Raw genomic sequence first — 24,695 nt, 5'->3', positions numbered from 1 at the left:
TATTATGTCTTCTCAAAATATTATGTTCTTGGTTTACAAATTAGGAGAAAGATCAGTGTGAGAGAGAAACATCAATTGGTTACCTCCCATACATGCTGCGACTGAAGATAGAACCTGCAAGCTGGGTATGTGCCCTAACAGGGAATTGAACTGTGACCTTTTGGTACATGAGACAACACTCTAACAAACTGGGCCACACCAGCCAGGGTTAGGGAAAGGCATATTTTAAAGATGATAAGCAGAAGAAAGCTGATAAAAGGAAAATGACACCTGAGACACCGCTCCATTTGAGCACTTTTAATGCTACTGTGATACCTCAGATGACCTCAATTCCCTTTCTGGCACAAAGCCAGAAAGGCAGGATACCTGGGTCTCTTCTAAAAACCTAGAACACCAGCTGAAGTGCCCAACTGTTTCAAATAAGCATACTGGATTTTTAAAACCCTGTATAAATGAACTAAGTGCCTAGCTCAAATAGAGACATGATTACATATCCCATCGAATAATAGAGTAATATGCAAATTAACTGTACCTCCGCGACAAAATGGCGGCCCCATAGCCACAAGATGGCGGCGCCCAGTCGGCTCAGCCCTGCCGGAGTCCCCCAGTCCCAGGGAGGGCTGCCGCAGAGAGCCGGGCAACCCGGGTGTCCGGCTGGGAGGTGCCGGGGACCCCATGCTACCACGCCCTCCCAGAAGCAGCCCCCGGTGTCAGGCTGGGAGGCGTCTGTCCCCCACGCCGCCATCCCCTCCCAGAGGCAGCCCGGGGTGTCCGGCTGGGAGGCATCCGCGCCCCCACGCCGCCATCCCCTCCCAGAGGCAGCCCCCAGTGTCCAGCTGGGAGGCGTCCGCGACCCCACGCCGCCATCCTCTCCCAGAGGCAGCCCAAGGTGTCTGGATGGGAGGCGCCCACGACCCCACGCCGCCATCCCCTCCCAGAGGCAGCCCAGGGTGTCTGGATGGGAGGCGCCTGCGACCCCGCGCCGCCATCCCCTCCCAGTGGCAGCCCTCAGTGTCTCGCTGGGAGGCACCCGCGCCCCCAGGGAGCGATTCAAGTACTGATGATTCTACCAAAGGAAAAGTTTAGAGAGAGGACAGAAAAGGAATACAAGGAGAAAAGAAAGAAAGGACAAAAGATGAAACATCAAGAAAAAGAAAGAGAAGAAAAAAAGGAAGAAACAACCACATGATATCACCTTTCCAAGTCTCATGAAATTCCTGTTTAAGGAGTTTATTTTATGAGACTTTTAGTTTGGGTTTACATTTTTACTGTTTTGTCAAGACCACGGCAGGTACACTGTCCAATATGGTTTTTTTTTAAATACATTTTATTGATTTTTTACAGAGAGGAAGGGAAAGGGATAGAGAGCTAGCAACATCTATGGGAGAGAAACATCGATCAGCTGCCTCCTGCAGTATGTGCCCCCAACCAAGGTACATGCCCTTGACTGGAATCGAACCCGGGACCCTTGAGTCTGCAGGCCAACACTCCATCCACTGAGCCAAACCAGTTAGAGCTGTCCAATATGTTAAAGAAAAAACCCTATCTAATAAAGAGGGAATATGCAGGGGAGGGCATTTGGGGGTGACCGGGCTGTCAGGGGAGAACAGTTGAAGATGATCTGGCTGGCAGGGGAGCAGTTAGGCGTCGATCAGGCTGGCAGGGGAGTGGCTAGGGGGTGATTAGGCTGGCAGGCAGAAGTGGTTAGGGGCAATCAGGCAGGCAGGCGAGCAGTTGGGAGCCAGCAGTCCCGGATTGTGAAAGGGATGTCTGACTGCCTCTTTAGGCCCGATCCCTGTGGGCCTAAAGAGGCAGTCAGACATCCCCCGAGGGGTCTCAGATTGGAGAGGGTACAGGTTGGGCTAAGGGACACCCTCCCCCAGTGCACGAATTTCGTGCACCAGGCCTCTAGTGCTTGTATAAAACACCTATGGTTGGAGGAAATTTAAGGGACTAAATTCTGTACTTCTCTGGAATAACTAACTATGATATGGTAATAAAGATAATTTTTTCCATTAACTGATAGTAAAATCACACTAAAATTCATACAAATAATATACCTTTGTAGAAAATGAATGCACTTACCCCACAAACTGCAACTTGCATGATTGCATCAAAACCACCTTCTGGAGAATCCAAATTTCCAGATATGCGCTGTTTACCAACAAGATCATTAAATACTCCCCCTTTATCAGTAAGACTGAGCACATTTTTGTAGCTAAATGGGCTCGTGCAGTTCTGTTCACTTGTGCAAGGGTTCTTGAGCTTTGCTGGTGTTGTACTAATGTAAGGCATCACAGTTTTCTCCACAAATGAGCCAAACCCTGTGTAGGAAAAATGCATAAAGAGAAATGGATGGATAGATGAATGGATAAATTTGCATTAAAAAGAAAATCAAGAATGTTACCACATGTAAGTCAACCTTTTTCCTTACAAAAAATAATAAGATTTTAATAATAAGGATTCAAAGGAGATCATTATAATATGAAAAATTCAGGTCTCAAGAGAGAGTAGGCTATACTGGCTGGTACAATCATATTAATTAGTAATGAAATAGAACCTGAATACTCAACATGTTTATAAAATAAATCAACAAATGAGTGACTAAATTCCTGAACATAAGCATGCATTTCATTATCCATCTGGTAGAATATCAGCCATCCACATCCGTGGGTTTTGCATCTGCAGATTCAACCAACTGCAGATCAAAAATATTTTTAAAAATCTCAGAACATTACAAAAAGCAAACATTTGAATTTGCCATGCACCGAGCACTATGATGTTGCCTAAATGAAAATACCATCTATATATATATATAAAAGCCTAAGCGACCATTAGGTCCGAATGTCTGCAATGATCGGACAATCAGAACAACCGGTCAACCAGTTGTTATGACGTGCACTGACCACCAGGGGGCAGATGCTCAACACAGGAGCTGCCCCCTTGGTGGTCAGTGCACTCCCACAGCCAACCTCCCATGGCCCCTCCCCTGGCTGGCCAACCTCCACGGCCCCTCCCGATCAGAACCTCCCACAGGCCCTCCCACCCCCAGCTAGCCAACCTCCCGCGACCCCTCCCCCAGCCAGCTGGCCTCAATTGGGACTGGGCGAGTTGGCCCCAATCAGCCCTGATCGGTGGCCAGGCTGTCGGACCCCACCTGTGCACGAATTCATGCACCGGGCCTTTAGTTCTTTATATAAGGGACTTGAGCATCCTTGGATTTTGGTATCAGCATGGGTCCTGGAACTAATACCCAGTGGATATAAGGCACAACTATAATCTGTGTCAAATAACATGGTAGTATACATAACAGAGGAATAAGGAAACAGAAAAATTATTAGATGTGTGACAAAAATTATCAGTCCTCTCTGAAAGAAAAGCCTAAAACCTGACCTTATTTATCTCATAAGTATGTGGTGAAGAACAAAACTGCCAAGATTTATACAAATGAAAATTATCAATTTTTTCAATATTCCCACCTATTCGGAAGTCCGAAGTAATCCTCTTCATTTCATTCATCAGATCTGTTCCAAGACTTTTTACATTCTCCAAGTCATCTTTCATAGAGTAAGAAAGGTCCATTAGGTAGTAAAGATCAATGGGATAGTCTTCAGCTCTCTTGAATTTTAATGCAAATGTTTGAGGCTCCCCTAATTAAACAGATATTAGAAAATGAAATTAGCTTGTTAACAACAAAAAGCAATGAGGAAAACCAAACAGACTGTATTTGAAAGGTAAACACCATAAAATGAAATGTATTATTGCTATATTTTTCACAAAATTCTATACATAATACAATGGGTGTGTATTCAATTTCATTCCAATACTTAAAATGCCAGAGCCTGGGGATACAAGATGAAAAAGACAACATCCCAAATCCATAGTGGGTAAAGCAGACAAAAATGGTTAATTTATAACTAGCACAGAGAAAAACAAGTAGATGGAAAACATAAATGAAACTGGGGTGGGTGAGAAGGGCACATTATAGGGTACACCTGACTTTTTAAGAGTTTGAAGTTGTAAATCAAGACTGTTCTCTGTTTAATGGGATCCTACTATATGCAAATAACATAATCTGGTTTTTTTTACTTTAGAAAACCTGGTAAAAAGTTTTAAAAATTACTTACAGACACAAAGAAACTTGTTAAGAAACTATAGCAAAAATCTAAGACAGTGAAAAGTCTGAATGGAAACAATGAGGAAGGAGAAGAGAGATGAGTAAGAGGTGTTAGGTATAATTCACTTAGAAAATACATGAGGAAGAGAAGGTTTGGGTGAAAAAAAAAATCATAAAAATTTTAACTTGTAGTCCTAGCCAGTTTGGTTCAGTGGATAGAGCATCGATCAACCTGCAGACTGAAGGGTCTTGGGTTCGATTCTGGTCAAGGGCACATACTGAGGTTGCAGGCTCAATCCCTGGCCCTGATCAAGGCACATGTGGGAGGCAACCAATCGATGTGTCTCTTTCACATCAATGTTTTTCTTTCTCTCCCCTTCTCTTCCACTCTCTCTAAAAATCAATGAAAAATATCCTCGAGTAAGGATTAATAACAACTACCTTGTACTTTATTTCTATATAAATTTCTAGTACATAGTTCAATAAATGGGTTAGAAGTTTAAGAGAAAATTCAGTATGACAATATACAAATGGTTTTAAAGCCATAAGAGGAAAGCCTACAACTAGGACTGCAAAGAGAAAGGAAGACAAAAAGACACACACAAAAAAGTGTTTAGAAAGCAGTATTAAGAAAAACTAGGAGTGATACCATAGAAGTCAAGATAAAGAGCATTTCAAGAGGCTCAAAGGCATCACTTGGTACAGAAAGGTAAAAAAGAAAAAGGCCTCCCGCAACAAGGGTACACTAGACTTGGTGGTTCAAGGTGATGGTAGAGCTTTGCCAGAACAGGCTAAGAGGCAGAAGCCTGACTGCACCAGGTTGAAGAGTAAATGGGAGTGGAAATCAGGGACAAAAGTAATGTACACCACTCTTTTGAGAGAAAGGGGATGGACCTTGGAATGAGCAGGAAGAGGGCTTGTGTTTTGTTGTTGTTAGAGATACAAGATTGCTACAGATTCTGATAAAAACCTTAATAATTTAACAATACTAAACATATACAAAAGAAAAATATAGGCTAAAATGTTGTCTGCATATATGAACACTTTTATTTTTAAAAACCATTAAATCTATTACTTTCTTAATCTTTAACAATTTACTTTGAACATTAGGCAATATTTATTATTATTTCAATTATGTATTACAAATTGTTATGTCTGGAAAAACATGTCTAAAAACATGTCCACATATGAAAATTAACCCTCAACAGAAACTTATGAGGATTATATAAAGTTGTTGTGAAAAGCTCAAGTAGAAAGAAACAAAGGTATCATAGAATTAGATGTCTTACCTGATCGTAATTGCAAAACCAACTGCTGTGGTTGGATCTGCGTGATATCTTCTGGTTTGAGCTTCTCTGCAGTTCCTTTGCTACGGTTGGTTACATTTTTATTTTTCTTTATATCTTTGGAACCTCTGGGGTTTTCTATATCATCTGGATGACAACCCTTCTTTTTTAAGGCTTCTAAATCATCACATCGTGCAGAAGTAGGCATTCCTTCTTGTAAAAATGTCTAAGTGGCATTTAATAAAATATAGGTATAAATAAAAAGTATAATGGTCAAATCTTTCACTTAACTGCTAATACACAATCAAATTGCACAAATCAAGTGACATATTGAATGTACTTAATTTCTAGTTTTTAAACAAAATGTTTCCTTCATCTAATCCATAATAAATGCTCGTTTCTAAACAAAACTAGAGGCCTGGTGCATGAATTTGTGCACCAGTGAGGTCCCCCAGCCTGGCCTACAGGATCCAGCTGAAATCGGCTCTCTGACATCTCCTATGGGGTTGGAGAGAGACGTGAGAGGAAATTTGGCCAGCCAGGGAGGGATATGGGAGGGCTCCAGGGCATGTCCAGCCTGTTTTGCTCAGTCCCGATTGGCCGGAGCCCAGCAGCAAGCTAACCTACCAGTTGGAGCGTCTGCCCCCTGATGGTCATTGCATGTCATAGCGAGCGGTTGAGTGGCCTTAGCATATCATTAGCATATTATGCTTTGATTGGTTGAACAGCCGACCGGACAACTGGACACTTAGCATATTAGGCTTTTATTCTGTAGAATGTTTCCCTGGAAAGTAATTCTTTCTGTTTTTACTAATATATTGTTAGTAATGTATTATTTTAATAATACTTATGACTGATCTAAGTGTACATTTTAACTATGCCACCTTCAAATTCAGAGTATCTAATAAATTTATTTAGTGAAATCACTAATTCAGCATGATTAACATCCACTAATAATGTATATACAACCAAACAGCAAATATTTTTCCTTAAGAAAATTCCTTAGAAGCCTCTCATATTATGTAGTATTCTCCACCATAATAACCTTGAACAATATATTGCGGAAAACATGTTATCCTAAAAGCCTCTTGATTAATGATGTCATTTTAAACAAAAAGAAGAAATTTAGCACAAATTTAGTATTTTTGGAGTTTTAAAACAATTTTAAGCATTGAATATTACAGTAAACAATACAGTAAGTGATTATATGACAAGAGTTATGAATATATTTCCACCGGGTAAATTGTAATAATAGAAAAGATCATAATGGTATGTAAATGGTACTTGTGGCTTGGGGTAAAATTTCCAGTAATGACATGATTTTAGAATGTGTTATGCATCAACAACTTAGATGGAAATAAAAATTGTATCAGATGACCAAAGTACCTTAGTAAAAACAAAAACAGTGCTTTTAAGATGTATATAAAAGATTTTGAATAACATGTTTTCATGAAATGTGAGGGGGAAAAAAAAACAATGTGAGTGTATGTATGATTTTTAAATGTGTACATATAACTAAATCAATTATTATAATAGACATTTGACATATCTCCCTAAAAATTATATATTTAGTAAGTCAAAAAATTTTTAAATCTTAACACTGGGAAAATGAGAGAATGCCTTTCATTTGGGGTCACTTATGTTCACTTTGATATTGTATTTTATGATCTACCAACTTTATGGTGTTGTATATAGTTAGAACACTTAAATACAAAAAATAAACAGTGGTTTTGATCAGTTGTTTTTAAAGGGAAACATAAGCTTAAATGAGAACATTTAAATAATTAGAAAAACAACTGGAAAAAAAAAAACATGCCATGGATCAGATGGTTCAAAATTGCACTGTTTTTATGTATTATCAAACATAAATTACTACCTAGTACATTATTACTTTCTAAATATTAGCCAATCCAGAAATCATAACATGTAAGTAAAATGTCATTCAACATATTCCAAAATAGCCTTATTAACTTAAGAATTATGCTACAAAGATCAAAGGCTAAACTACTTAAATAGTTAGGGTAGGATAACTGTCAACTCCAGGCAAACTATCTATACTAATAATCTACTATACTAATAATCTATACTAATAAAAGGGTAATACGCAAATTAGTCGGGACACCTTCACGCAACGACTGAACAGCAGGCTGTGTGGGGCGACCAGGCTGGTAGGGAGGGCAGTGAGGGGCGACCAAACGACCGAACAGCAGGCTGCGTGGAGTGACTAGGCTGGCAGGGGGGCAGTGAGGGGCAACCAGGCCGACACGAGGGGGGGGGATTTGGGGGCGACCAGGATGGCAGGGGTGGCAGTTAGGGGCAATCAGGCCAGCAGGGGGGCACTTGGGGGCGATTAGGCAGGCAGGCAGAGGCAGTTAGGGGCGATCAGGCAGGCAGGCAGGTAAGCGGTTAGGAGTCACTGATCCCAGATTGTGAGAGGGATGTCCGACTGCCAGTTTAGGCCCGATCCCTGGGATCAGGCCTATACCGGCAGTCGGATATCCCCCAAGGGGTCTCGGATTAGAGAGGGTGCAGGTTGGGCTGAGGGGACCTCCCCACCCCCCGTGCACAAATTTCATGCACCGGGCCTCTAGTAACCCTAATAAAATGGATACTGTTGATGTTAGTAGTTATCACTCATTTAGAACCTTTTAAGTGAAACTGCAATTAAGTTCAGCACTCCCTATTTCCTCCATTGTCTCCAATTTAATTCCAGAATACTATTTTTAGGAAAACAGAAAGTAACCATTAGAAAAATTTTTAAATAACAAAACAAAAACCTTTCATTTTTTCTTTCAGATGGTCAAACCAAATTTGACCAGTTATGTCTATAAAATGGGTACTTGAAATGTGGAGATCAAATGATTGAATAAAAACAAATAAGTTTTGACCTTCTGATATTCACTCTGAATAAATTATACATCTTCAAAATGACTTTCCTTCAATTCCTGTTCTAATCCATTCATTCATTCATTGGTTTGTCTGTTCATTCAGTAAGCTATTGTGGAAGGTTCCATGTTAAGCAATATATAGAGATGACAAAAGTGAATAAAATTTAAACCCTAACTTCAATAGTTGGCAAATCAATTCAGATAAAAAATCAATTCCATATTAGTTTAACTCAAATATAATTAGAAATGTTAATTTATACCTCTCCCATCAATAAAAGGGAAAACCCTAAAATAGTCAAATTAAATAGCTAGAGTTTGGGGGGCAGCTATCCAATAGAAATATACATTCCACAAAGGTGGGCTATATATATAAAATAATGATTTTAAAAAGTATTAATAATGTTGAAATGCTAATAAGTCTTCAAACTTCGTTATTTATTTGAGGCTTACAGCAATTTTCAATTTGAACCACCCATACTTCAAGTGTTCAAGTCACATGAGGTGTTGATCAGCACAACTCTAGATCATCATACAATACTGTACACAGAGTTGACGCTTATTCAACAAATATTGATTTAAATGAAAATTCACACTGAGCTCTTCCAAGGATACAGTTGTGTGTAATACTACATGACTAGAGAATAAATGGAAAGAATTTGTGCTGTCTTACTTACTGAATTTGTACACCATCCACAATTTGGCCCTGCTTGTATACATTCTCCACATGATTTGGCATTTGCTTTTAAACATCTATTTTCATCTGTCAGGGAAAAAAAGAATAGACCACTTTATTTGATGTGTCAAGAGAGAAAATAATAAAAAATCAGGATCACAATGATGAATTATATATATGAACATTAAATATGAAAACTATGATCTAGACCTTCCCTAAAGAGGCCCCAAAGAGTAGTGATTCTAGATTACCTTAACACAAAGCCATAAAAAGACAGTTATCTTTCCTGTCTTCTATAGCAAGGACTACATACAATTATTAATGCACATTTATCCTTTTTGTCAAAGGCATAATTCCAGATCTATCAGGTTGAATGGTTATAATTGTCAGTTTTCTTACAAATTGGCAAAGCATATTTCATTTAAGTCATATTGCCACACCCTATAAGCATCCAGAGTAGGTTTCCCTTTTTATTATCCTATATAATAAAGTGGCAATATGCAAACTGACCATCACTCCAACACACAAGATGGCCGCCCCCATGTGGACACAAGATGGCCGCCACAAGATGGTCAGCAGGGGAGGGCAGTTGTGGGCGATCAGGCCAGCAGGGGAGGGCAGTTAGGAGGGACCAGGCTGGCAGAGGAGGGCAGGTGGGGGAGATCAGACCTGCAGGGGAGGGCAGTTGTGGGGGACCAGGCCTGTAGGGGAGGGCAGTTGGGGGCAACCAGTCCAGGAGGGAACAGCAGTTAGGGGCGACCGGGCTGGCAGGGGAGGGCAGTTAGGGGTGACCGGGCTGGCAGGGGAGGGCAGTTAGGGGTGACCGGGCTGGCAGGGGAGGGCAGTTAGGGGTGACCGGGCTGGCAGGGGAGGGCAGTTAGGGGTGACCGGGCTGGCAGGGGAGGGCAGTTGGGGGTGACCGGGCTAGCAGGGGCAGTTGGGGGTGACCAGGCCAGCAAGGGAGGGCAGTTAGGGGCAATTGGGCCGGCAGGGAAGCAGTTAGGCATCACGGGGAGTGGTTAGGGGATGATCAGGCTGGCAGACAGAAGCGCTTAGGCGCAATCAGGCAGGCAGGCAGGGGAATGGTTGGGAGCCAGCAGTCCTGGATTGTGAGAGGGATGTGGGATCGGGCCTAAACAGGCAGTCGGACATCCCTCGAGGAGTCCCAGATTAGAGAGGGTGCAGGCTTGGTTGAGGGACACCACCCCCCCATGCACGAATTTCATGCACCAGGCCTCTAGTGTTAAATATTTGAAAAGTTCATATTCATCCAAGCCAAAATCCCATGATTTATCAGGCTCTGTGTTCAAAGTATGTTTTACAATTCTTTAATCTAAATATCAGCATGCCTTTCATGTGGTAAACACTGACATGGACTGTCTCCAATGTGTCTTTTCAGATTATGCTCATTATGGAAAATTTGAAAAATACATAAAAACATAAAGAAAAAAAAACCTAAAAATCACCCACAATGTGCTCATAAGATAGAACTACTATTAAATATATCCTTCAAGTCTTTTCTTATCTAATAGACAAATATGCAAATTGACCATACCTCCGACACCCACAGGCCACGCCCACAAGCCACGCCCACCATCCAATCAGAGCGAGCATGCAAATTAACCCAAACCAAGATGGCTACAGCCACAGAGAGCAAGGTTTCCTAGGTAACAGAGGAAGCCAAGCTTTCTGCCAGCCGTTGCAGGCCTAAGCCTCCACTCAAGCTACAAAGTTCAATTATAGAAGGTAAACAAATTCAAACAAATGGCGGCAGAATGGAGCTTGAGAGAGCAGGCCAGGGTTGCTGCCGGCAACAGGGGAAGCAAAGCTTTCCGTACACCCTGGCCGGGCCCACCCGCTTAAGGCAACAAAGTTTCAATTATAACCCCAACACAAATGGCTTCGGGCCTCGGAGGGAGCCCCAGGCTTGGCTCTGCTCCAGGCTACAAAGTTTCAATTGTAGAAGGAAAATAAATTCCAGATACCAGGGCCTCCGCTTGCGTTGCCAGGGGGCATGGCCCGCCTGCAAACCACCACAGGCCCCTCACTCAGGCCGCCCCATGCCCCAAGGAATCCCCACCTGATCCGGGACGCCCTTCAGGGCAAACTAGCTGGCCCCCACCCCTGTACCAGGCCTCTATCCTATCTAATAAAAGAGTACTATGCAGATTGATCATCACTGCAACACACAATATAGCTGCCCCCATGTGGTCAAAGATCCTGCCCCCATGTGGACACAAGATGGCCAGAGGAGAGGGCAGTTGAGAAGGACCAGGCCTGCAAGGGAGGGCAGTTGGAGGTGATCAACCCTGCAGGAGAGGGCAGTTAGGGGTAACCAGGCCAGCCGAGGAGGGAAGTTGGGGGCAAACAGGCTGGCAGCAGAGTGGTTAGGGGGTGATCAGGCTGGCAGGCAGAAGCGGTTAGGGGCAATCAGGAAGGCAGGCAGGCAAGCAGTTGGGAGCCAGCAGTCCTGGATTGTGAGAGGGATCCCAGATTGGAGAGGGTACAGGCTGGGCTGAGTGACAACCCCCCTCCGTGCACGAATTTCGTGCACCGGGCCTCTAGTTTCATATAAATAGGTAAAAAATATCAAGAATGCATAATATATATACATTATATAAATGAAACTAAGGACATACATTTTGTGTACTACTTCTTATACTTTAGCCTAAGAATATCATTATAAATTCTTCAAAATGATGGCTTTTAATAATTGCATATTTCATTATATCGCACCCTATTTAGTGAACAAACTTGTGTTCACACATGCTTGCTCACATGCACACACAAACCCCTGAAACACATATGTACACATACATACACATAGATGCACCCACTCAGATGATCCCATTCTTATAATATAAAACTCTACTTTTTTTTATCATAGATTTAAAAAAAATACTGAATTGAAGAATATTAATGGCTTTAAAATCCTTGATACACACTAATTTCTACCCAGAGGTCAGTTGGGGGGGACCAGACCTGCAGGGGAGGGCAGTTGGGGCATCCAGGCCGGTGGGGGAGGGCAGTTAGGGGTAACCAGGCCTGCGGGGAAGGGCAGTTGCGGGCGATCTGGGCAGCAGGGAAAGGCAGTTGGGGGCCATTGGGCCGGCAGGGGAGGGTAGTTGGGGGCAATCAGACGGGCAGGGGAGCAGCTAGGCATCAATCAGGCCCGCAGGCAGGCAGAAGTAGTTAGGGGCCCGCAGGGGAGTGGTTAGGGGGCAATCATGGGAGGGCACTTAGGAGCAATCAGGCAGGCAGGCAGGCAGGCAAACGGTTAGGAGCCAGTAGTCCCGGATTGTGAGAGGGATGTCTGACTGGCGGTTTAGGCCCAATCCTGCAGGTATCAGGCCTAAACCGGCAGTCAGACATTCCCTGAGGGGTCCCAGATTGGAGAGGGTGCAGGCTGGGCTAAGGGACACCCCTCCCCCCCGTGCACAAATTTTATGCACTGGGTCTCTAGTCTCTATATATCAAAGCTTAAGTGACTGAGCGACCCGACCGGTCGCTATGATGCTCACTGACCTCCAGGAAACAGATGCTCAATGCACAGGATTGGGCTCCCTCTTGTCTGGATCGGGCCTGTGGGGATCGGGCTCCCTCCTGTCTGTATTGGCCCTGCAGGGATTGGTCCGAAACGGGCTATCCGACATCCCCTGCGGGGTTCCGTATTGCATGAAGGCGCAGGCCAGGCCAAGGGACCCCACTGGCACACGAATCTGTGAACTGCGCCTCTAATATCCTATCATTTTAGCATTTCACTTATAGACCTGCCTACCATATTTCTGGGTGGCAAAGGTGAGGGGCCTTGCAGGCCATAGTAAGGACCTTGCCCTTTACTCGAGTGAGATATTTCAGGGCTTTCATATGGATCAGTAGGATCTGACTTAGGTCTCCCTTGAATTTAACTGGTCAAAAAGCCATACAAGATACTGAAATGAAAACACAAATATGGTTTTTTTATTTACCTGCTTGGCCAAACACATAGCAAACTGAACTGATCAGTCCAATCCAGAAAATCAGTTGTAAATTCATCTGAAATATAAAATGTACATTATATTTTAAAAATAAAACGTATTAAACATAAATCATTTCTATCTACCTTAACATACCTCTCAACCATTTTTTCTCCAATCTTTTTCCACACCCCAGTCATTTTACCTTTCCTCCCCATGTACCTCATCTTTCACCTATATTAACTAAAATAACTTTCATAACAAATCTCCAGAATCTGTTCTTACTTTTCTTCAATTCACATATACTTAACATTTAAATAACAGTACTTCAAAAAAGACTAACAGTGTTGAGTATTCCCTAACACTTATAAAAGCTATTAACTTTCTTTGTCCTGTGAAATATGTATCTCTATTATTGCCTATGGTTCCTAAGGGGTCAAACAGGCATATCTAGAATGTGACATCTTCTTACAATTTTTTAATAGTTTTTATTTTTCCTCAGGAGACAACCAATATCCTGTACAAGGTTCTGACTCAATTTTTTAAATTTCTTTTTTAAGAAAATCAACTTTTATGCATGGAGTTAATAAAATATTTAGTTTAATTCCCCACAATTTCTATATCTACAAACTAGACTCCAAAAAGGTGGGGGAGGGAGGAGCATAAGAAACCTAAAAGAGGCTAAAGTCTTACAGAGTCTCTAAAGAAAAAGTAAATAATATTTTGTATATTAAGCAGAATAACCTAAACTATTATATATACACTAGTGTCCTGGTGCACGGACTCATGCACATTGAAAGGAAATTAGAAGAAATATTTTAATATCTCTATTCACTGCTTGCTAATGAAAAGAAAATAGGATTCTACAGAGTCTCCTATCTACCTACTCCAGGACTTCTGTGAGGATCAAATGAGATGAAGCACGGGAAAACGCTTCACAAACATTTGGTTAAACTGTAAAATGTTTGCACCTGGTTATAAAGCAAGTTGGGTTCCTGGGCTGAAGAAACTCCAAGGAGGCTAGTCACTAGGGAGAGGAAGCCAGGCGTTGCTACGTGACGTTATTACCTGGCACCCACAGCGACCGTTTCCTGGCTGGGCTGGGCTGTGGGCCGCATTTTTTGCCATGGGGTCTTGACAGCAATGGCTGTGATTTGGTAGGGTGTTGCTCCTGGGTGGTGGTGGGCTGGGCCCCACTTGGGGGAAGGTGAGTGTTGGTTTGTTGGCGCCACGTTCGTAGTGCCGTTTATTTTTAAGCTAGAGGCCCGATGCACGAAGATTCGTGTAAGAATGGGCCTATCTTATCCTGGCTGCCGGCACCGCCTTTGCTCCGGTCAGAGCCGCCTTTCCGCCTTCCCACGCTGCCCAGAGGCCTGGAGCATCTGGGGCAGTGTGGTACGCCCCCGGCCACTCGGCGCCTGCATATGCAACTTAACCTGCCATCTTTGTTGGGTTAATTTGCATACTCACTCCTGGTTGGCTGGTGGATGTCACGAAGGTAAGGTCAATTTGCATCTTACTCTTTTATTAGTGTAGATGGCCAGTGCGCATCATGGCAGCTCCTGCCTTGAGTGTCTGCCCCCTGGTGGTCAGTATGTGTCATAGCTACTGGTTGGACACAAGGACACTTAGCCTTTTATATGTAGAGATAGCAATTTTCTGTGAATCAAAATTTTTACTATATTAATCTACAACTTTCCAGTTTGTCGAAGACGGCTATAGCCAGAGGTCACTGATCCTATCCCTTAACTACTTTCTGCTCTGGACTAGCAGCCAGTCAAATAATTATGCATAAATATCTGTCCCAACCATATAAAAAAACAAACACAGGCAAAAAAAAAAAAGAGCTTTATTAGTTATCAAATAAAAAGAAATGAAAGCAATATAAGGTAAACTAGGAAGCAAAAAAAAAAAGGTGTTTTGTTTTTTTTAACCTAACAAAACTTACTGCAGAAGACTGAGAGAAACCAGATATGGCTCTGTAAACTAGTATAATTTGGGGGGAAATAATTTAACATCCTATATCAAAGGTCATGAAAATATGTTTCTACCTCTGAATTAGCAATCTAGCTATTGGGAATTCATCCTAAGGAAATAATTAAAAATATAAGAGGTGATACACATGCACATACACAATCAGTACAGAACTCAAGGGTGAAAATAGGTTTACAATTGTTTGTATGAAAATAATATAATAATTACTAAATAATAATATAAGAATAAACTCTGTGTTTCCGTATTCACAACTGTAAAGCAACTTTTACCCAACTCTGTATATTTACAAGAGTGAAAGTGCAAACATCTACCCAAAAATAGGGCAATGGCTAATTGCACCAACTTAATAGACCTATTAGAGTCATAAGAATAATAAAATGGAGTAACATCAAAAGGTTTATAGAATAATTTTGGATGTAAGGTATACATTAAGATAACAGGTATGCAAAAATAACAGCATATAAAGTAAACCAAGAGATCTGTAGATGACAAACAGCTGTAAGCACAATATAGATACTATGGGTTTATTTGTTTTTAAACTGTTATAGTCTTTTCTTCTTTTATGGATGAGTAGCTGTGTGCAATTATTCATTTTGGTAAATTTCCTTCATTTAGCAAACATATATTTTTTAAAAACCTCCATCTTCAAAACCTTACATTCCAGGATGCAATTTCTATAGCTCCCAGACAGTGCTTCAAAGTTGTCTTAGAGCACCCAAGTACTTGCATTTTCCCTGCTGTGAACAGTTGTCCCCTTTTCTCTGTTAGCTTCCCAGAGAAAAGTGATAATAATGTGCATAGTCATCCACTTGGCATCTGTGCTCAGACTAGCCAAGTTTTGTTATGCCAGGAGCTCACAGTTGTGCTTATATATCAGTGACTGCATCCAGAAAACCAAGAAAACTGACACAAAGTGTGAAATGCCTAACAGTTCACCTTTTAAGGCCTACCTAAAAGAAGCAACATGTAATAAATCCATGTAGACCATACTTCTAAGCAACTCAAATGTTATCAATTCCAAAGCTGTGACTAAAAGAACCTGGAACATTAAGACTCCCAAGGAAATGCATGACTGTGACAAATGGAGCATCAAGGGCAGTTTCTGCACAAAGACCATATATGGACTGATACGTGTTTCATAGGGATACTTCTCAGGCTATTTCAAGAATCACTAGACTACCTTGAGAAACCTCTTAAAATATTACACACTTCAGAGAATCACCATTAAGATAATGTTATTAGGTAACAGAAAATATTTCCTAACATTCTTAGGTTACATAGTTTTAAAATATTTCTTTAAATGCCATCGTCCTCCTATAAACATTGTCAAGCCAAAGATCAGCCTTCTGAAAACATCAGGCCTCTGGAAGAGCTCAAACCCAGAAGCAGACAAATCAAGACTTTAGTGTTGAAGCACAGCTGAGAGAACAAGGACAACATCCAAGAAGAGCTCAAGGACAAATGTCAGCTCTCCTGTGACTGGTCAGCGTACCGGCAAAACAGAGGCACAGTCACTGGCTGGTGATGTAAAAAGGCCAGGATTTCTGTCCAGAAAACAGAAGCCACAGGAGATAGAAGACAGAAGTTAAAAATAAAGAAGAGCGATGAGGACAAAAAGGTTTAGAAGAGAGCCTGGTTAGAAGTGGCCACCAGGAAAGTCAGCAGCAGAGAGCTGGATAGTGAAGAGGAAGTACAGAGAAGACTCAACAGCCTCCCCACCCAATTGTGCCAGTCTTTAAAGGTACCAGATACTTCTGCACCTGTATGGGGAAGAAGGACACACCTAGAGCTTCCTAAGGCAGCACTTCCCAAAGTGTGATGTAGGGAACAAGTGCATCAGATTTACCCGGTGCCCACCGCACACCTAAAAACCACCATCTTGGAATGGGGCCTGTGCTGTACTTCCAGGAATTCTTACACTGAGAAAAGGTGGCCTAAGGAGTTTCCCATCAAGAACATTCCACATAGAACAGTATATATTAGGGGCCAACAGGGAGAGATGCCTTCAGATATTAACCTGACCCTATCTTTTGTATCCTCTTATATTCAAGGTTCTAGAAATAGTTGTCTACACTGGTCTCCATTTCAAAACCTCCTACTCCCTCTGCTATAATTAGTGTCCACTCGCTACCATGCATGTACAACTGCTCTTGCAAAAGAAAACTTTCCAGACCTTACCTTACCCTCTACATTCATTAATTCGTTCAAAAATGTCTTGACTGCCTACAATATGCACTTGAGGAGATACAGCAGCTTACGACCCACAAAAATTACATATTTAATACATTTCACCATTGTTTCTTAAAACACTCTATTTCCCTGGACCAATGGTGTCTCTGAAAGTTCTTCCTCAGACAACTATGTCAGGTTTGTGCCCTATCTGGGATACCTCAAGGAATTTTCACTTCAAAGATAAAAATTCAAATAATTACAAAATGACATGATGTTTTCTATAATGAAGACAAAAACAAAGTGCACTAAGGACCCAAAATCTGCCTGGGTATGTTCAGAGGCTTCATGGAAATGGCAATGTTTCAGCCAGAATTAGGCATGTAAGAAATGGGTTGGCAAATGGAGAAAAGACTTCCAGGCAAAAAGGTTTGTACATGCAAAGCCATGGAGCCCTGAGAAGAATTCTAATTATTTCTTTTCAACCTTAATTTCTAAACATGTTGGGGTGACTACACACCTCCACAAATGGAACTGTCTCACTCTATCGTTAGAGGAAGAAGACCAGAAAAAAAGTCTATATATATAAAACCCTAATATGCAAATAGACTGAACTGTGGAACAACCAACCAAACTGGTCGCTCTGAGGTGCGCTGACCACCAGGGCACGTGCGTGGAACATGGTGGGCGTCGGCAGCAGGTGGCAGAGTGCGGAACATTGCGGGTGTCGGCCACAATCACCTCTCTCTGGTGATTACTGAAAATTCTTTGCTCCTGCGCACCGTGATCCCACCCAGTGCTCGCACCTGCTGCCAGAGCCTGACTCGGGCCCCGATCGCTCAGTGCCATCAGCAGGTGCCAGCAGCGGCTGCTGGCCCTGATCACCCCTCAGGACTTCTCCACCTCCCCTGCTCCTGAGGAGTGATAGGGGCCAGCAGCCACCTCTCGCACCTGCTGCTGGCAATGGCCCTGCTTGCACCCACTGCTGGCACTGGCCCCAATGGCGCCATACCATCGGTGGATGCCTGAGGGGCCAGCACCATCAGCGCATGAGAGTAGTGGTGGCAGAAGCAGGGCGGCCAGCAGACAGGGGACCAGGGGCTGCAGTGGGAGAGGCTGGGCAGGAGCACAGAGGATGGGCTGAGACCCACCCCTGTGCCCACTGCAGCCGCGCGGCCCACAGTTCCTTTCAAGGTGCACGAATTCTTGCACTGGGCCCCTAGCCTATATATATAAAAGGTTAAGTGACAGGCCGACTGGCTGGTAGGTATGACACGCACTGACCAACAGGGGGCAGACGCTCAACGCAGGAGCTGCCATGTGACAGCAACTTTGCAGAGTGCCCTCTCGCACTCAGGGACCCCTTGGGTGATATCAGACTGCCGGTTTTGGTCCGATCCCCACAGGCCAGGCCGAGGGACCCCACCTGCCGGAGGGACCCCTGGTCACTCTGCAGATGCCCTTTCAGCCCCAGCATCACCCCAGGTGCAGCCGGATGGGGAGGGACTGCAGGAGGTTGGCTTCAGGGCATGCCTGGCCCATCTTGCCCAGTCCTGCCCTGCTGGACACCTTCTAATTAATTTCCTTTCAATGTGCACAAATCCGTGCACCAGGCCTCTCTTTGTTTATGTTATTTGTAGTTAAATCTGGTCAGTGAGATGAGTGATTATTTTTATCCTTGTAATTTTCTACAGTAAGTATCAATTATGTTAAAATCTTAATATAGAGGCCAAAAAGAATCCTAAAGTACTTAACTATTTGTGAGGTTTAAATTATAAGTGGGAAATAACAGAAACTGAGACCAGTGAAGCAGGAGGAGTTGGGTTACAGAGAGCCTTCAAAGCCATGCTAAAAGAGTTTAGATTCTATTCAATATAGAGTAAGGAAATTGAAAAAAAAAAACAGGGCAGAGAGGAACCAAGATGGCGGTGTAGGTAAACACAGGTATGTGTTGCCTCCCACAGCCACATCAAAATTACAACTAAAATATGGAAAAACCATCATTCAGAACTGCCTGAAAGCTGGCTAAATGGAAGTCTTACAACTAGAGAAGTTAAGAAGAAAGCACACTGAGACTGGTAGGAGGGGCAGAGGTGCAGAACAAGCTGGTCTGGCAGCCACATGAGCCACTTTTTTAATCAGGAGGGAGATCATCCCAGTGGAGGACGCCCATGAGGAGCAAGAGGTCCCAGCAGCACACTAGACCCCCAGCTCAAGGTTCCAGAGCTGGAAAGAGAAGTCCCCATAATTTCGGGCTGTAAAAACAAGCAGGGATTGTGGCTGGGTGACAGGTGTTCCTCTTAAAGGGCCAGCACAAACACTGATTTGGACTCCATCCCTCTGAACTCCAGCACCAGGCAGCTTTGGGAGACCCAGACACATTAGGGGAAGAACTGGATTATCTAGCATCGGGGCAGGAATTCTGGGGTGGCTCTCTCCCATATGGGGGTGCTTGCAGGGGTCATTGTTCCTGTGCTGGTACCTCCCCATCGCAGAGCTGGCTGGCAGCCATATCTGAGTTTCCATCAGCATAACTCATACTGTTGGCTCAGCCCTGGTGATTCTCTGAGACCCTGTCCCATCCAATTTGCTGCCCCACCCAACCTGTTTGCAGCAGTTTTTCCATATGAATGGCCTGTCCTAGTTCAGGCTTCAGACTTTACTAAAATCTCTCAAAAAAGCTGCAGCTGGCATCAGTGTGCCCCAATAAAAGGTCCAAGACCTGGCACTAGGACCAGCTTGCCTTGCTTTCACAGCTGGGCCTCGCTTGGGAACTTCCTAGCCCACTACAAATAGCAGCCATCTGTGGATCTCTCTGTAGCTCCTGCTGGGTGGCCCCAGGTAGTGGCTGACTTTGCACCTCCCTCAAGGTCTTACCAGGCCCTAGCACCTGGTGGACAGCTTCAAACCATAGCAGGTTACAACTTTACACAGCTCTAAGTGACACACTCAAGGGGCAGACTCAGCGAGCACCAAAGCCCCACTGAAGCAAGTCCTGCTCCATAGGAGTGTCTCCTGCATAGCAGCTCTTCCACTGTACTTGCAACTGGTCCTTAAAGCCAATTGGCCTGGAGGTCAACTCCTCCCAGTGACACTAACAGCAATCAAGGATCAACTACATATAAGCCCACACAAGGGCACACCTAGAGGGCCCAGCTCAGATGACTGGGGAGGCTGAGCCACTGGGCCCTACAGGACATCTACTACACAAGGTCACTCTAAGAATTTCAGGAGACATTGCAGCTCTAATACATAGAAACAAACACAGAGAAGCAGCCAAAATGTGAGACAAAGAAGCATGTTATAAATGAAAGAAATGGAAGCAAGCGAACTACTGGATACATTAGGTTTCTTATTTGTTTATTTTGATTTTTAGATTCAATTATTGATAGACTAGAGGCCCAGGGCACAACATTCGTGCACTCGAGGGTGGGGGGTCCCTCAGCCTGGCCTGTACCCTTCAGCAGTCCAGGAGCCCTTAGGGGATGTCCGACTGGTGACTTAGGAGCGAGCCTAAGCCACCAGTCGGACATCCTTAGCGCCACCACGGAGGTGGGAGAGGCTCCCGCCACCGCCGCTGCACATGCCAGCCGTCAGCCAGGCTTGTGGCTGAGTAGCGCTCCCCCTGTGGGAGAGCACTGACCACCAGGGGGCAGCTCCTGCATTGTCTGCCCCCTGGTGGTCAGTGCGCGTCATAGTGACTGGTCATTCCGCTGTTCAGTCAATTTGCATATTACCCTTTTATTATATAGGATATGTATTTGTTGCCAAAAAAGGGTAACTTTTGTTTTAGAAATGTAGACTGAAATGCTTCTGTGAATCTAGCTTTCAAAACAACAGTTATAAGGTTACTCTTTAATGACATGACAACAAATACATTGCAGAAAATTAATGAAGTAGAGGATGAATGGCAAGAGAGGAGCCACAAGAGATGTACAAAATTTACTGCCAAGGTTCAAGAAAGAGGTTATAAATGTTTAAATTCAGATAGTAGCAATGGACAAGAAAATCAATCAGTGATTAGGAGGTAGCGACAGTAGGATCTGATGATTGTTAAGATAGGGTCAGAGAGAAAAAAGAATCATCACTTTCAAATAAAGAATACAGAAGAATGAAGTTAGGGGAGAAAATGATAACTTTTGTTTTAGAAATGTAGACTGAAATGCTTCTGTGACTATAGAAAAGATACTGACTGGTAAGTTAAGACACAGGATTCTGGATCTCAGGAGATACATCAGGGCTAGAAATACATATCTGAGAGCTGTTACTATATAGGTGGCAATTGAAATTAGAAAAATGAATGAGATTGTGAAAAATTCTTAGGAAGAGAGAAGAGCTAAGGGCAGACTTGAAGAGGTGAAGACACAGAAAAGAGAGTAAAAGTAAATAATGGAGCCAGGCCCCTTGAAGCAAAGAGGGATGGCATCCAGAGCACAAGGGGTTAAACTACCCTAAAGAGAGGTGCAGCACCTTTTCTCTAAGTCATGTCAGGAGGTATGAAGCTGAGAGCATTCACGAGTAACAGCCTATGTTTTTTTCTGAAATAGGAAGTAAGTACTACCCTGAGAGAAAAGGAGATGGGGTATAGAGCAATGCTGAGGAGCCAGCAGGTAATGACATCTTAATTTATAAAGGCACAATTATAACACTTATTTCACTTGCAACTACCTGTTATCTATCTTCCCTGATGGGTTCTGGGCTCCAAGAAGACAGAGCCTTGATGTGTCTTATTCATTCATTGCACCAGAAGTGTTTGGCACAAAATCAATGCTCAAATATTGTATGACATTTTTTTCTCTGACATTACTCAGAGGAAAGAAAAGTTTCTCAGGTTAGTCAATGTGCAGCTCCTCTTTTAATAAAAAACAGTTACTGTGGATACCCTAGTGATAATGATTTTCAACTTAAGGCTAGATATAGGTTCCTATACATTATGAACCAAAATTAAACTTACACACACAAACAAATACAAACATACGCACTGAAATAACAATTACTCAGTATAATCCAAATGTTTGTTTTTTGAAATACAGCCTCTTCCTCCAATAATGAAATATGACCTACCATCACCCCTTTTAAAGAAGCACTAAATTTATAATATGAATATATCATACATAAACTATAAAATATTGGAGCGCTAAAAAATTACTATTCCCAATTTCATAGAGTATGGAAGCTAAGTTGTTTACATATTCATTCAATACTTACCACTGACATGACTTGCATACTTCAAATGGTACATTCCCCAAATTTTTTTCATGTAAATACTTTCCTCATCACTCCACTGAAACTACATTCCCTACAACAAAATTAAATACTAACTTTTCTTCTACCTGTCTGGCTTTATTTTGGCCTTCGTTGGCTCTTCATCTCTTATCCAACCACAATAAGCAAAATTAACTACTCCATTCTTTGTGGTACTAAAACATCATCTTTGTAGTGCCTACCACAGTGAATGACAAACCTTTAGTGATGCTCAATAATAAAGTATTACTTTAATTCCATTATAAAACTTCTATTATAACTAATTGTATTTGTGTCTGTGAGCCTCATCAGACTAGAACTGGAGGCAAGATTGTAGGTCCTCAATGTTTTGTTTTGTTTTTTGCATCCTAATCCTAGATTTATTCAACACAATCCTTTTACTTTACCCAATAAAGTATAAACACTATATCTAAAATTTTTAAAAAATCAATTTTAAAAGTACTCTGATCTCCCATTTTAGAAGTAATAAAAAACATTTGCTAAATCAGACTAGATTCTGCTTTGTACTACACTGTCCTTTGAATATGTCATCCATCTATCATCCATATAGTTGCTCATACTTCTGTAAGCTCCTCTACAAAACCTTCCAAAATCACTTACTCCAGTGCTGATCTTTTTCTCAAGATCTATTAGAAAGTATTATTTTATATGGTTCATTGTGTAAAATATTCTTTGGTACTTGTTATGTTTCCCTAGACTGAACATACTTGTCCCAACTCCACAATACTGGTATACTCAACAGCAAGGTCCATGACAACTTCTTGCTCCTACACCTACTCAGCACATTTTTCAGGTAACTGGCACTCATTACACAGATAGATTAAAATGTAATGTACAACAGAGGTACAAGCTGACAAAGAGCAAAGAGTAACAGATTTGGCTGTTTAGCATTGGCAGGCTTCTTTTTTTTAAATTATTTTTTTATTTTAGAGAGAGGAAGAGAGAGACATTGATGTAAGAAACATCATGCAACCTGACTGGGGGTGGAACCGGAAACCTGGGTATGTGCCCTGATCGGGAATCAAACCCTACACCTTTTGGTATACGGGACAATGCTCCAACCAACTGAGCCACACTGCCCATGGCAGCAGGCTTCCTTTAAAACCCTTTGCACTCGCTTGCTTTTTTCTCGATTCCTTTATTCTAAATCTAACCGTGTCAAGTCACACTCGACATCCAAGTGCAAAAGGTTAAACCAGGGGTCCTCAAACTTTTTAAACAGGGGGCCAGTTCACTGTCCCTCAGACCGTTGGAGGGCCGGACTATAGTTTAAAAAAAACTAAGAACAAATTCCTATGCACACTGCACATATCTTATTTTGAAGTAAAAAAACAAAACGGCAAAAACACCCGCATGTGGCCCGCGGGCCGTAGTTTGAGGACGCCTGCTTTAAACGATAATGTGGCACAGCACCTCCCCCACTATGGTGATGATACAAGAAACTATTTGTTCATGGGAGAAAGAGAAGAGCTGCACTCTGCAGCGCTCAGGTCAAACAGCAGCTACCCTTCAACTCACAGAATGTGGGAAAGGTAGAGACCACTACTTACTGGTATAAATACAGAACTAAAGCCTTATTCAGAGGTGAAGTACTCCCACTAAGGTCATAGAGAAAGTCAAAATGGCAGAACTTGCACTGAAACCCATATTTCCTCTCTCCCAATCAAGAAACCTTACTGCATCAAACTGCTTCTCTAATTATCTCAAAAGACTAGTCAGTCTGTCTTTAAACCATACATGCCAAAGGGAAAACCCACAAATACCCAAGTCACTCATTGAACTGTCACACAAAGGAATTAGAAACTGGGAAAGGGAAATGCTTTTGTAGACACCTTTGCATCTTCCCAGACTTTGACTACTAAGTGTTCCCAAGTTCTCCTTGCCCTTTTTACTCTACACCAAGCATGTCAAACTTGCAGCCCACGACGAATAATTTTGTGGCCCAGCCAATATAACAGTATGTAAGAAACATTTTAATAAAAATTTTGTAACTTAATTTTTACAATACGCTGTTATACATAATCTTACCTTATAATAGAGAAACATGCAAATTGACCGCACCTCTGCTATGCCCACGATTGGGCCGGCAGGAGGCTGGGGGCGGGACTCCGGGTGGCATATCCCCCGTTGAGAAGTTCAAGATGGCGGTGCCAAGTGGCCGGGCCCATGCCGCCGCTCCCGGGGGTGCCTGGGGCGATCGGCACCCCGGGGGGTGTGGCTGGACCCATGCCGCCGCTCCCCGGGGTGCCTGGGGCGATGGGCACCCTGGGGAGGCGTGGCCGGGCCCATCAGCACCCCGGGGGGGCGTGGCTGGACCCATGCCGCCGCTCCTCAGGGTGCCTGGGG

At 42.9% G+C, this 24,695-nt stretch overlaps 1 protein-coding gene across 2 annotated transcripts in view; it reads right to left on the bottom strand.

Annotated features, from left to right (window-relative positions):
* ITGB1 (integrin subunit beta 1) overlaps positions 1-24,695 on the bottom strand; it is a 57,788-nt gene that overhangs the window by 25,252 nt on the left and 7,841 nt on the right. For both annotated transcript variants that reach the window (XM_079768050.1, XM_079768051.1), the window contains exons 2-6: positions 12,933-12,999; positions 8,966-9,051; positions 5,407-5,629; positions 3,480-3,650; positions 2,086-2,324 (exon numbers count right to left, since the gene is read on the bottom strand). In XM_079768050.1, the coding sequence (XP_079624176.1) occupies positions 2,086-2,324; positions 3,480-3,650; positions 5,407-5,629; positions 8,966-9,051; positions 12,933-12,999 (786 nt within the window). The remainder of the gene's footprint in view (positions 1-2,085; positions 2,325-3,479; positions 3,651-5,406; positions 5,630-8,965; positions 9,052-12,932; positions 13,000-24,695) is intronic.

Source organism: Cnephaeus nilssonii (assembly GCF_951640355.1).
Source record: "Cnephaeus nilssonii genome assembly, chromosome: 4".
NCBI lineage: Eukaryota > Metazoa > Chordata > Mammalia > Chiroptera > Vespertilionidae > Cnephaeus > Cnephaeus nilssonii.
Note: the sequence above shows the minus strand (reverse complement) of the source record. Positions and strands in the feature narration are given on the sequence as shown.